The 14,988-nt window shown below is 43.2% G+C and overlaps 1 protein-coding gene across 3 annotated transcripts in view; it reads right to left on the bottom strand.

Annotated features, from left to right (window-relative positions):
- Window positions 1–14,988, bottom strand: part of LZTS2 (leucine zipper tumor suppressor 2) — a 62,212-nt gene that overhangs the window by 1,984 nt on the left and 45,240 nt on the right. For all 3 annotated transcript variants that reach the window (XM_053450393.1, XM_053450392.1, XM_053450394.1), the window contains 2 exons: window positions 2,389–2,904; window positions 222–812 (listed from right to left, as the gene is read on the bottom strand). In XM_053450393.1, coding sequence (XP_053306368.1) covers window positions 222–812; window positions 2,389–2,865 — 1,068 coding nt within the window. In that variant the 5' untranslated portion in view covers window positions 2,866–2,904. The remainder of the gene's footprint in view (window positions 1–221; window positions 813–2,388; window positions 2,905–14,988) is intronic.

Consider the following 14,988-nt stretch of genomic DNA (forward strand, 5'->3'; position numbering starts at 1 on the left):
CTTTTTGGGATGATGCACAATGTTTTGCCGCATGGTGATTTTTTATTGTTAAATCTATACATTATTAAATCTTATACGGTAATGTACTGAAAATATCAGGAGGCGGAGGAGGACAGAAAGGATGAAAACAGAGGAGCCGCGGGAGAAACAGAAGGGAAAACCATAAAGGTTATTTCTGGAACATGATAAAAAAAATATATATTATATTTATTCTCTCTAACCTGGCAAATGGCCACTTCATTCTCGTCCAGATTTTCTTTTAACTGCTGAAGCTCCAATTCTCTGTCCTTCAATTTCTCTTCCAGTTCCCTGATAATCATCTCCTCGTTGATCGGGGATCTGTCACAAGAGCCGCCATCAGAAGACGGGTTCCCCCTGCCACTTAAGGAGCCGGTGCTTTTGCTGGACGAAGAGCGCCCGCTGTCAGAGTTCGAGGGACGCGTCCGACCTCTGGATCCCCGGTCAGAAAACCCGTTCAGGTTACTGTGATTATCCAAGTTAATGTGGCCCATGGAAATACTGACCGGCTCGATTTGGTGACTGGAGTTTGTACTGTAGGTGGGAAGACTGGACAATGAGTTACGCCCTGAGTCCGACATTGTGCCCGAGTGAGAGCTGGTCCTGCAGCTGAAGGAACTGTGCTTCTCGTTGTTCCCCATTGAATTCCCATTAAAAAGGAGATTTAAACTCCCTTGGCTTTCTGAAAGGCTTGGGCCTCCATTGCGTTGGGCAAGGTATTGGAGTGAGGAGTTGTGTTTTTTCGGCACTACTGGTTTGAAAGCTGTGGGCTTTATTAGGGTCTTCTCGATGTTCTGCAAAAGTGGAGAGGTAGAAACAAGTTATATAATGACACCAATAGTAAATAATCTTATTAAACTTATAGTTCTGTTATAAATTGAACAACATATCTTTGTTTCAAATGTATTAATCCGAATGGAGTGAGAAAACTGCCGTGATCCTGGGTATAACGAACACTGTTGGATATCAATGTTGGTTTCATACAAAGACATAGTATGACGATTTTCCATAATGCTATAACATATGTTGCAGGGTTCAAGAATCCACAAGTGGAGACGCCACCAGCCCTAAAGGGAAGAAGCCAAGCGGTTCTGCAGAGTGTTTCACATAGAAAGACTCTTTAAAGCAGGACCAAGAGACATATTTAGTTTAAAGAAGTAGTCTTGTCAAAAAATAAATACATTAATAATGGTCAGGTTAATTTGTCAACGCAAGGAAAAGCTTCTGTATTGCTAAAAATGCATGACACTGTCCGCTTGTTACTTATGCGGTTATATAGCACAATGGGGGATGGGAAAAGTGAACAAATGTAAAGACTCACTACGGAAAGTATTGGAGGAAATTTGAGATAAGAATTGAGTGTTCAGTCTAGACTTCTGATCAATACAACAACGCAACTGGCGTCATTTTTATTAAATTACTGCCGTCTTGTGAGTGGATATATTATTTACAGTTGTGTTAACCCAGGACAAAACAGTTCTAAGGCACTGGAATCCTGGTACACACACACACACACACACACACGTTGTGTATTACGGGACGGTTATCCAACCTGCGATGGGCTACTGCTTTCTGGTCCTTTGTTCACTACCACATATACAAAAACTCAAAAACTGGGAATTTTGGATAAAGAACACTGGTAAAAAGTGGAGCAACCATCAAAAGCACTGATTCCATATGTTATGTTATTCCATATGTTATGTTTTAATACGTTGAAAATATCCTTTTGTTTGGAGACACCTTGTAGCTCTGATAAAAAAACAGTAATGTGATAACATCGCTTCCATCTCATGGGCCGCAATCTCTTGGCCCCATAGAAAGTGGTCCTTTTCGGTCATATAATAGACGTTGCGGAACGTTGTTTAATGTATTAAAATGACTAAAGCCTTTTCACGCAGCAATAATTTGCTTGAGAACAAAGGCCAAGCCAGGTTTCTTTATTAGGAGAAGCCTGTTAAATAGACACAGAAGCCACATCCGATCACTCAGACATGTACGAGAATACACCCTGGATATTTTAACCCCTTCTGTACCGATGACGTACCTGGTACTTCCTGGTTGGGTGTCACCCACAGACCGGGACGTACCAGGTACGTCATCGATGATGCACGATCCAACGTCGCTATGGATGCTGGGATGGCGAGGGGCGGCTGCTACTGACAGCTGGGATCACCCAGCGATCCGTAGCAGCCACTCCCCCTCAATTCCGTGCACGTGATTGCTTTGAAGCGAATCACGAGCACGGAATTACAATATTTAAATAAAACTGCAGTCTTCAAGTGAAGACGCAGTCCGAGAACGCCGGTACGGAAGGGGTTAATAGGATTCATATTTTGGTAATACTAGTTCCAGTAGAGCATTATGATCTACCTTTTCTAGTTTGCCTGAAACCGGGATGAGTTTGGGTGGAGGTCCTCTGATATTCCCATTGAGAGATCTCTCTTCCCGCACATCTTCCGCATCGCTGGAGGGGCTGTTGGCCGCTTCCTGCCAATCCCCTTTAAAGTCCTCGTTGACATAGACATAATTCCCATTACTCCCAGAGGTAGCAGCACAAGGTTTTTTAGTAGGAAGTCCATTAAAAATAGGATCCTGAGAGGTATAATTACTCTTTAGAAGTCCCTCTTGTGGCTTAAAGAAATTTGGCATGTTCACGGCCTTACGGCTCTTGCCGTTAAATTCGGAGGCCCTGCACTGCTTGTCGTGATACGATCTCCCGGAGATGAGGCTGCTGACGCTTCCCATGCTGTCCAGGGGGTCAGGCGACTCTGCTTTGGAATGACTTTCAGCAATGCTGTCCTCAGGAGTCGCGTCAATGGACGTTGGAAGCGCCTGCACTGTAGCCATTGTGTAGGAGATCTGAATGTAGGGACCTACATAGGCAACCTAGAGCGAAAACACAAAAACACAGGTCACATCTTTGCAATAATATTTACGATATTAAGCACAGCCTGGCAAATTCTACACTTTAAACCGATGGACAGGATTAGCCACTTCAAAACACGCCTACTTTCTAATTCATACCTGCCGACTGCCCTGATTTGGTGGAACCCCTGTCCCAGCAAACTTCCAAGCAAGAAAGAGACTTTAAATGGATTGGTGTTACCACCACATTCTGCCCTCATTATCAGACAAGAATGTTGGCAAGTGTTGGAAGGCAATCGACGCTCTCAAAGATAAAGGCACAGAAAATGTCATTGTTCCTGGTACAAAGAACCTAGTCGGTTGATGGATATTGTAGTCAGACAATTCATGGGAGCAAGATTCTCATATCTTCTACAGAGCACAATTAAGTTGGCTTCACTTGGCTAGAGAGCGCTTGTCTCGTTGTGAATACCCCTGGCTAGGGGTGTATTTTCACTTTACAGGACACAGATCAAAGCTTAACGTCATTCTGTCACAATGAGATTACGTCTCATCCCCGTAAAAGATACAAAGACCCCCAGTTCATTCAACTTTCCAAATGGATTCACTAAAAAAAAAGTCATGGAGGACGCTGGCATCAATTCATTGCGCGCTATTTTACAGACAGAAAATATGTATTTGATTATTCCAATTATTTCAAACAATCATTGCAACTTTGTTGACGTTAACCATATCTTCTCTACGTCCAGGTGTTCGAGGATGTAATAAATACCGGTAAACCTTAGTTGGAGGTCAGATCGGTTCTCTTGGTTCTCAAATTAAAATGCAATCGGCTCTGGCCAACCCATCCAAGAACTATAAAAGGCTTGTATTATTCTTTTAGTAGAGAACAAAATGTCCGGGCAACCTTGGAAAACCCCGCCGTTCTTAAGCGTCTTCTAGACGTGTTACAAGAAATGTATCATAATCAGTAATTGGATGTAATTATATGCTGTACGAAGCACATCGGCGCGTCATTTTGGATCTCGGAGTTACCGCCAAAGAATTAGTGCTTCTACAGAGCAGAATCTACCCTTTCATGGACTTCTAAATGTGGCAAACTTTTGTGAAAATGGACCTTCAGGGGAGTCCTAAATGACTTGAGAGTCCAGCAAAGATCGTCAGCATTTGGCTTATTTTGCGAGTTAATACGTACGCACCCGCATTGCCCACACCTGATGAAGCTGTGATAAAGGTTTGATTTCCCTTTAATATTTGTTCTGTGTGATACAAGTGCAAACTTTACGAATAAGCATGCGCCATGCAAAGATAACACAGGCGAGGGGTGTTCTGTATTTTTACCCTATTATTTGTCATCACCCAGTATATTCTTTCTCATAACAAGTCGTATCTCGCCGTATCCCAAGGCAGAGGTCAAACATTCAGAAACACTGAAAGTGGATCCTTGAGGCTTTTTTTTTCCCGTACAGATGTGACTGGGTTACGTTACTTGGAAGCAATGCTTTTACCGTTCGATTTTAACAAGATACCCTACTTCTTCAGACGCGTGGGGCAATCACATAAGATTAAATAATAATAGCAATAATAAATAAAAAAATAATATTAATAATTAGGAGGTGTAAATAAAAACATGCAATCAGTTTAAAAGCCAAAAACACCCACATTATTATTATGCAATAATGAAATGTCAACAAATTCAACAGAAAGGGTTAAACGCTTAACTTTCACGTTGGTGCAGTTTCAGGACAATTTGATCATTTACGATACAATCATTTGGCTCAACTTCAACAGAACGATATTTAGCGTTTCAGACGTTTCCCGACGCAGACTGTGACTCACACACAGATTCTGTTGAATATGGATTTTCCCTTACAGAGCAAATTCATTTGAACCATTGAAAACGGGTCAAAAACATCTAAAAGGTCTTTTTTTTTCTTCTTCTTCTTTTGTTCAAGATCGCCACCGCTAGCAAACCCAGGATACATCATTCTGCCAGAAGGGTTTAATGTGGTCGTGAAAGCTAATTGTCTCCAGGCTTTGAGATGATTTTCCTGTCTCTCGTACAGCCCCCTCCACACACACACACACACACACACACACACCACTACTCACACAGCCCCCTCCACACACACACACACACACCACTACTCACACAGCCCCCTCCACACACCACTACTCACACAGCCCCCTCCACACACATACACACACACACCCCTCCACACACACCACTACTCCCGCACACACACACACACACCACTACTCACACAGCCCCCTCCACACACCACTACTCACACACACACACCACTACTCACACAGCCCCCTCCACACACACACCACTACTCACACACACACACCACTACTCACACAGCCTCCTCCACACACCACTACTCACACAGCCCCCTCCACACACACACACCACTACTCACACAGCCCCCTCCACACACCACTACTCCCGCACACACACACACCACTACTCACACAGCCCCCTCCACACACCACTACTCCCGCACACACACACACCACTACTCACACAGCCCCCTCCACACACCACTACTCACACAGCCCCCTCCACACACACCACTACTCACACAGCCCCCTCCACACACACACACACACACTACTGAAAGCTAATTGTCTCCAGGCTTTGAGATGATTTTCCTGTCTCTCGTACAGCCCCCTCCACACACACACACACACACACACACACACCACTACTCACACAGCCCCCTCCACACACACACACACCACTACTCACACAGCCCCCTCCACACACCACTACTCACACAGCCCCCTCCACACACACACACACACACACACCCCTCCACACACACCACTACTCCCGCACACACACACACACACCACTACTCACACAGCCCCCTCCACACACCACTACTCACACACACACACCACTACTCACACAGCCCCCTCCACACACACACCACTACTCACACACACACACCACTACTCACACAGCCTCCTCCACACACCACTACTCACACAGCCCCCTCCACACACACACACCACTACTCACACAGCCCCCTCCACACACCACTACTCCCGCACACACACACACCACTACTCACACAGCCCCCTCCACACACCACTACTCCCGCACACACACACACCACTACTCACACAGCCCCCTCCACACACCACTACTCACACAGCCCCCTCCACACACACCACTACTCACACAGCCCCCTCCACACACACACACACACACTACTCACACAGCCCCCTCCACACACACCACTACTCACACAGCCCCCTCCACACACACACACACACACCACTACTCACACAGCCCCCTCCACACACCACTACTCACACAGCCCCCTCCACACACCACTACTCACACAGCCCCCTCCACACACACACCACTACTCACACACACACACCACTACTCACGCACACACACACCACTACTCACGCACACACACCACAACTCACGCACACACACCACTACTCACACAGCCCCCTCCACACACACACCACTACTCACGCACACACACCACTACACACACAGCCCCCTCCACACACACTCTCCGCTTACATGTCTATACACATTTTTTTGGGTTGGCCTGACCTTCCTCTCGCTTTGAAAAGGAGATTTCTTTTTTTCTCCTTCCTTTTTGTTTATTGACTCCCTTCTCTCTGAGTGTTGCCAGGAGTCAGCCGGCTTTGCGTGACTAACTCACATTTATAGAAACTTTAGACACCGATGTTCTGCTTTCTGCTAATGAAAACCTTCACTACCAGCGGCTGGGAACTACAAAGACGCAACTAAAAAGGGTTTAAGCACAGTATATACACCAGCAGGGGCAGGCACCTGTTTGGGTTCCAGGGGCCACACGCTATTCTGCTTTTTGTTTCAGCCTTCTGAAAAGGTCAAAAATAAAAAGGCATTGAACCTAAGGCAAAACAGACCTACAAGCCTTTATTTAACTCCGCGTAAGTGGAATGTCTCTCTCTTTAACCATAATAGCCCTTGGGCTATTATGGTTTCAATGATATGACCAGTACTGGATCCTTGTTCTGTTCCATCTGTAGGCCGTTCATTGTAGTAAATCTTGGACAGGACCGTGCAGGGTCAACTATCTGTATCTGGAATGCCATGTTACTAGACTATTAAGTGGATTTAGCCCCTAAGCCTGGTAGTTTCCATCCTTGACCGCCTAATAATGATTTCTCTTGGGTATTGCATTTAGAAACTATGGGATAGAAACACTTAAATACTTAAAGGGACATAAAGCACAGGAGGAACGTTTATTTCAAAGAAGAAGAAATAGAACAAGGTCAATCTAAAACTAGAGCGTAAAAGAGTCAGATGTAATAAGGAAGTTTTACTCTACTGAGAGGGTGGTAGGTAAGTGGAGCCGACACCCAGCAGAAGTGGTAGAGGGTAGCACTGTGGGTAAATATAAACATGCAGGGGATAGGCGTATGTCTATCAGGAATCTAAGACGAAATCAAGGACTGATTAAGGTTTGAGTCTTTCAGACTGGTTCTCATCTGCCATCAAGTTTCAGTGTGTTTAGGTATAAGCGGGCAACGCTAGCCAAATGTATGCAACAGAATGCCACGGATTCTTATAAAAAGAACAAAGTCCTTGGAAATGTAGGATTCCGAAAAATCCAGGACGTGCGAAAATAGTATGTATAGGAGCTGTATCAGAATCTCGGCAAATCGGGGTTATTTATAACATCAATTGATTTATTTACAGCGCTAAAGCTCCGGAATCTCTGAACATCTGAACAACGTATCACATCAAAGTAAATAAATATGCCGCTGATCTTAGAAATACCCAGACTGAGCAGGAAGGGAAATATTGGTAAATACCGAGGCGATGCAACTACAATGTGTTAAGCAAACGGTGACGTCCTCCAACGCATGGGCGCATGGGCATGAAAAACAGCCAAGTGACATCATTACTAAGTAAAAGTAATAGGTTTGCTTCGAAGCCCCTTACAAAAGTATCTTCCCAACACACAGACACTAACTGCCCGGGCACCGGAATGGTTAAATTACTGCCTTTCTTAAATAATATATATGTGCACAAAATAATTATTTATTGTTTCATATAGCGCCATCACATTCCGTAGTGCTGTACAATGGGTAGATAGGACATAACAAGTAATATATAACATAACAAGTTGACATACAGAGACAACGGGTGAGTATGGCCCTGCTCAATGAGCTTACAATCTAGAGATTTGGGAAGACGTTGAAAAGAATGGATCAAGCGGAAAGTGAAATGAAGTGATCCAGAATAATGCCTGCCGGGGTAAGATTTTTTGCCCCCCGTCCGCTATACTTTTAATCCTATTCAAGAATATTTGCACCGATTTAAAAAAATAAAAAATAAAAAAAAAGACAAAAAGGTAAATATAAAGAAAAAACGGAAATTAGCTTTTTTGTTCAAAACCTCATCTTCTCTGTATTTGCTGGACTAGTGGAAAATTTTAGCTAATGCACAAACTTGAAAGCTTTTTATTTCCATTATCCCCGAGTTTGGTGAAATCACCCAACTTTTCAAATCAATTAAGCTACTTATCCGGTGTAGTAACAAGTAACAAGAAAAGTTAACAAGTAATGATAAAACACTTCACTGATCCCAGGGTGAAATTAAAAAAGGACAAGTGACTAGGTATTGATCCGCGGCTGTAAAGTAATTAGAATATTAGCAGAGTTGGTAAAGATTTGGCAAAGTAAAGTGTAATAGATTGCAAGCTTTTGAGACTAGCTAGGGCTCTTCTTCAGGCATATTATACCTTTCAACGGCTAACATGGTACAAATCTTCATCAGAATATTGTTCTCAAACTACAGGCTTTTAAGATCTTTACATAACCCAGGCCTGACCAAAAAAAAAAAAGATAAAAATAAGTTAATTACTGTAATGTCTGTCCCCACACAGCATGTGACCTTCTACAACACCAACTGGACATCAGAAACCCGGCCAAGGATAATGAGGAGATTCTACTGTTAAAACCCAAAACGTAACTATTGGATAATTCTTAGAGTAATAATTGGACCAGGCTTAAAAAAAAGGACATGGAACATTTTTAGTGCTGAAAGACAAGTTTTAGAGGTACACTATATGGACAAAAGTATTGGGACACCTGCCCATTACACCAACAGGGACTTTTATGACATCTCATTCTAAATACATAGACATTAATCACAGCTTCCACTCTTCTGGGAATGATTTCCAAAAGAATTTGGAGTGTTTTGTGGGAATTTTTGGTCATTTATCTAGAAGAGCATTTGTGGCGTGAGGCACTGATGTTGGACGAGGAGGCCCGGCTCGCAATCTCTGTTCCGGTTTATCTCAAAGGTGGTCGATGGGGTTGAGGTCAGGGCTCTGTGCGGCCGGTCAAGTTCTTTCTCACCAAACTCATCCAGCCATGTCTTTATGGACCTTGCTTTGTGCGCTGGGGCGCAGTCATGCTGGAATAGAAAAGGGCCTTCCCCAAACTGGAACCACATAGTTGGAAGCAGAGCATTGTCCAAAATGACTTGGTGTGCTGAAGGGGACATCGTCCAACATCAGCGCCTGACCTCACAGATGCTCTACTGGATGAATGGATGAAAATTTCCCACAGAAACTCCCCAAAATCCTGTGGAAATCCTTCCCAGAAGAGTGGAAGCTGTTATACCGGCAAAGGGGGACCAACTACTGTCTGTGTATTTAGAATGTGATGTCATCAAAGTCCCTGTTGGTGTAATGGTCAGGTGTCCCAATACTTATGTCCAGTGTACAGTAGGCTCATTATTATTTGTCTGAGAAATTCTGATAGAATCCTGAATTTGGTAACAATGGCTGCCCCAAATTGCCTAACTCACAGAGTAGTCAACCAGAGAACTTTGCACCAAGATTAGATTTTATTTAAGTTTCAATGCAAAAGAGTGTGCCAAACATCTCTTTGTGATATGCTGTCCTATTTTGTTTTCACTTTTTACCTCTCGCTTTCAATAACCATCTGCGATAACGATTAGACGGAGAGGTCCACATTGGCCATATGTCGCCTCCTTGCTTGTTAGGTGTCCATAATGCCTGCTGGGAAGTACGCAATATCTCAGGGAAACTGTCATCTGTAGAGTGACAGTAATTTCCCTGTAATTCTGCTCCAATAATCAATCCTTTGAATCGCTTTAATTGACAGACACTTTTCCAGCATACATACATTACCTACGTCCTGCAATTTGCACGTCAACAACCGTATTCCATCAATGTGACGGCAGTGATAACATTAAATGTATGGAACATCGTGCACGTGAAGCAACTGTTATAGGAGATTATATATATATATATTATATATATATATATATATATAATATATATATATATATATATATATTATATATATATTCTTAACCACTTTCCCCTTATCTAGACATCAAATATTGTCGCCAAGGGTCATAACACTTTACTGGGTACATTAGTTATGGGAGAACGAATTCAATAAAAGACATTTGAAATGCGTATCCCTAATCAGTCTGATTAATCCTTTTTTATTCCTGACCTATAAAATCAGTGTTATGGAAAAAATGATATGGTTTTTCAGAAAACGAGAGAGCGCGTACAAGAAATGGGGCAGGGAGAGAGATCACTTCTTACATATTTATTAAGAGACAAGACATACACATAGGTGTTTATGAAAGCTACTGTAAGATTTATAGAATGACATTTTCATAGATTTAAATATATATATATATATATATATATATATATATATATATATATATATATATATATATAGGGAAAATAGATACATTTTGAGAACATTTTATTTCTTAAAAAGGAAACAAGGGCTCTTGAAAAATGTTTAAAGATCTACACCCTTACCCTCCCCCCCACCGAATCTCAGGACAGGACCATGTCCCAAAACAGAAGGTTCAATGAAGAAACACCAGGTTTGTGTTCTTCTGAAATGAAAGGGGGTATTTTTGGTTCAGGAGTTCACTTTTAGCAGCAGAAGGGGCAGCTGCCTATGGCCAGACACATGGCCGTCCTCTGACCCGTATTATGACCTCACACTATAAACGTGACCGAAGGCTCGCTTACACCCCTATCTTTCCTTTTTATTACAAAACAGCAAATTAAAACCACAAAGCTATAAAGTAGCTGAAATAAACAGATAAATATATCAAACGGAAACATATTATTCCTGCATTCAATTAGCGTTGATCTGCTGGGTAGTAAAAAAGTGCGTTTTCTGCCTTAAATCCACAGCAGGAAATTACTCATTTGTTACAGATCTGTATTATTGTCCGACTTCCAGACAATTTTTCATCCATCCACAGAGAACAGGTAGATCTCTGGCTGGGTTGTAGGTATAACTCCCATGATGCTGAGTAAACCACGGGAACGGCCATTTTAATGCTGGCTCAGGGTCATTGGAACTGCAGCTCTAGAGCGGCTCTAAAGCTTACTGCTCTAGAACACCGCTAACATTTTTTTTTGGTATTATTTTTAGGCAACTTAGCCATTGATAAAAAGTTTGTAATAAGATCTTCACTGGTTGGTGGATTATGTATCCATGGTTACGGCTGATACTTGATACGCTGTATTTATGTAAGCAATAGATACCTAAACCTACTATGGACGGCGATCACTTTACAGTTTCGTGGCAAAGCTCGCTACAGCCCTGCGGGCAATATTAGCACAAAAAAAAAAAAAGCCAAAAACTATTCTATTCAGCCTTTTCTAATATACATATTTTTACACCATAAAAAAAAAAACACATACAAAACCATTTTTCAATCCTGCGGAGGGAATTATCCGTGAATTAGCATACTACCTGCTTTTTTTTGCAATTGTTGGAACCCCGAGCAGCCACTTGTGCTACGAAAGGATCAATAATTATACCCTGCGAATTTCTAAAACGGGTCTGGAATCCGCATTTATCCACCACGCTCGTTAAAACCGCCAAGCCATTCTGTTTAAGTAATTGTAGTTCTTCTAACCTAGAATTACTGCAGGAAGGTGGCCCTTCACGTGGCCCTTCACATTTATAGGCAAATTGCGGTCTTTAATTGTCATTATGTACGGCGTTCACTCCGAAATCAGCCGCAGCGCTGGGGGATTCCAAACGCTGGCTATTATGCAGATCCTTTCATGCGTCGGACTGAAAGAAGATTCTGGATGTGGTTTAACCAAGCCAAGCGTTTTGTTTAAATATTGCATTTATTATTAAATTCCAGCTTACAAAAAAATAATGTACCTGAATCTGCCATGAATATGGTTTGTCCGCTATATACGATAAATGTGCTCAGAAATATTACATACTATAAGCGGTATTTTTGATAACCTGCCCCCCAGTTATGCCGTATCCCCCCCATTATGCCACTCTGCCTCCCTGATATGCCTTATACCCCCTATTTGCCACTATGCCCCCCCATATGCCTTATACCCCCCTATTTACCCCTCTGCCCCCCGATATGCCCCCCCCCCGACTTCCCGGTGCATCCCTTGAGTTGTCCTCCGTGCTCCAGACTTCCTGGTCTCATCTTTGATTCAGGAGCCATTTGCCTATCCCATGTTTAAATTCCCTCACTGTATTAACCTCTACCACTTCTGCTGGGAGTCAGCTCCACTTACCTAGCACGGTCTCAGTTAAAAATGGTTATTCCTCCTCGTAAAAGCGTGTCCCCAATCTGAGAGTAATAGGCAGAGGGCTGAGGACAAGGGAGGTTAGCTGAGGACTGTCAAGTAATTAGTTACACAGATTTTGCCCAAAACTACAAAAGCAGGCAATGCTTGTACTGACACCTTTTGCCGCAGATCGCTGTCCCATAAGATAAAATAGTCCCGCATTTCCAAGCCTATCCTCTTAAAAGTATTTCCATTATTAAGAAAAGCCAGTTTTAATGCGAAAATGAGCTTTTTTATTTCCACATACAATAGTAGACCCTGTTTTTAGTCCAACGAGTCGCTTTTCTTGTAAATGTTATTCTATCCGCTCACCAACGACCCTCCGCCGCATCATTTTACACGTCACAATCACCCTTTACCACTTGTTTGTCAACTCATAAAAACTTCCAGGGACGTAAAAAAAGCAAGTTTGCATAAAAGCCACTCTGTAACGACTCCAACTGGAGGTTTTCACGGGGTTAACGTTTCCTTAAAGACCCCATTTACAAGCGTCTTGGTGTAGCAGCCAACGAGTCTTGAGTTGACGGAGGGAGGCGTGAAGCTCTTTCTAAATCGCCTACCTAACCCAGGCACGTCGGCAAACGGTCTGCCCCCAGCAAGGCAAATGGGGCCTTTCTACTAAATGGCACACAAACCTTCCAAACAGACAAAGGCTCCACCATCACGGTCCGAGCGTATTTCAGGCTGTGGGGGGTAATGGGTGTGCAATCAGCATCAGCTCCATTATATGGTGTTAGCTATTATACATGCAACCGGCTGCCCCGCATGCGCCGATTACAATGTGATCCCCGCAGCACCTGCGCAGGAAGCATACTTAAGTACACTTCCTCCTTCAGTAGAGGTTGGCAGAGCAAGGAGGAAAATGAGACAGAAGCCTTTTTTTTTTTTAAATTTCAATAACGAAAGAATGCAAACACGGATTCGCACGCCGGGAAACGCATCGGACTTCATTCACTCCCAATAAGAGCTTAAAAATAAAAAAACGGGGGACCAGACCGTCCCTTTATTGCGAACGCGACGAGCCCCGGAGAAGGAGGAACAAAGGGAACTGGGAATGAAAAATAAAAAGCACTCGATCCAAGCAACACAAGCAGTAAAGGAGACGGACATCTGTAACGGAGTAAAGGGGATGACGTTTACTTTCCAGCAGGGCCGGTATGAGTCACTGTAACCCCTCCATTCCTCACTTTCATCCATAATTGATGTGAGTTATGTGCTGCTGGTTTAAAGATAGAGCTTCATGAGTACAAACATCACGTGGCCCTCCGGTGTCAGGATACCGAAACATCACCAACCGGCTAACGCAGGTCCAGATGTCAAGACCCCATTACAGAACAAAGCTGCCTGTTTATAACGCAGACCCCAAAAAGGGAGGAGAGTACAAACCCCTTTACGTATCAAAGGGACTCAAAGTCCAAGAAGAAGGCAACAAAGAAGCGCATTGGTTAACTGGAACAGGCTTTCAGCAAGTATGGTAAAAGTCTGAAGGATGACCTTCAGACTTGAGGGTCTGAAGGATGACCTGATGTGTGCTATACAGGAGATAAGCAACCTTTAGCAGTCCGGCTGCTGCAGAGTGCAGACTACAACTCCCAGGAAGCTCAGCCAACAAACTGCCGGGGGAAATAATAGGAATTGTAGTCCACAGCAGCCAACGCTACCCATCAAGCTGTTGCGTGATAAAAAAAAAACTCCTAGCACCCCAGCCAGCCTCGCGCAGAATGATGTGAGTTGGAGTCCAACAACTGGCTTGGCAAAAATGTTCAGTTCCGTGCAGCTGCGAAAATCATCTGTACCGAAACCATCAGGAAAATGATTCTGGAAGTGACCGCTCTGGTACAAAACAGGAAATGTTTAATCATATCGGCGGTGAGGGACGGACATTGTTTCAAGTTTAAAAAGAAACACTTCGGGAAGAATTTTGAAAACAATCGGTTGACCCGGGGATAGCGAAGAGCGCGGCAGGAAAATATTTCACATGCAATTTCTGCTGACAAATTGTTTCCAAAATAAAAAAAGTTGACGTTCTCTGTTCCGATGAAACCAAAATGACATAACATGGGATAACCCATTCCCGATGGACACGCCATTCCTTCTATCCAGAGAACTAACACGAATAAAAATAAAATGCCCCGTCAGATGAAATCAAAGGTCCCCACGGAAACGCAGCAACCTGATTAAAAGCGTAAATGCCAGAATCCGCTTGGATCCGAGCGAGTGAATACAGGACTAGACTGCGTCTATACCGTTTAGACGAAGGGTTAAAAGGAAAAGACGATCCCAAAAATCTGGAGTCTTTCTAATAAGTCTGGAGACCGTCAATGTGAGCTTTAATGTTAACACTGCGTTAAACCAGAACCGTCCTCAACGGCTTCCAAAACATTAAAATCCGTACATTATTATACAGAATCATGAAACACGAGCCGGGGCTTATACGCAATTCACATAA

Source organism: Spea bombifrons, chromosome 11 (genome assembly GCF_027358695.1).
Source record: "Spea bombifrons isolate aSpeBom1 chromosome 11, aSpeBom1.2.pri, whole genome shotgun sequence".
In the NCBI taxonomy this organism is placed as follows: domain Eukaryota; kingdom Metazoa; phylum Chordata; class Amphibia; order Anura; family Pelobatidae; genus Spea; species Spea bombifrons.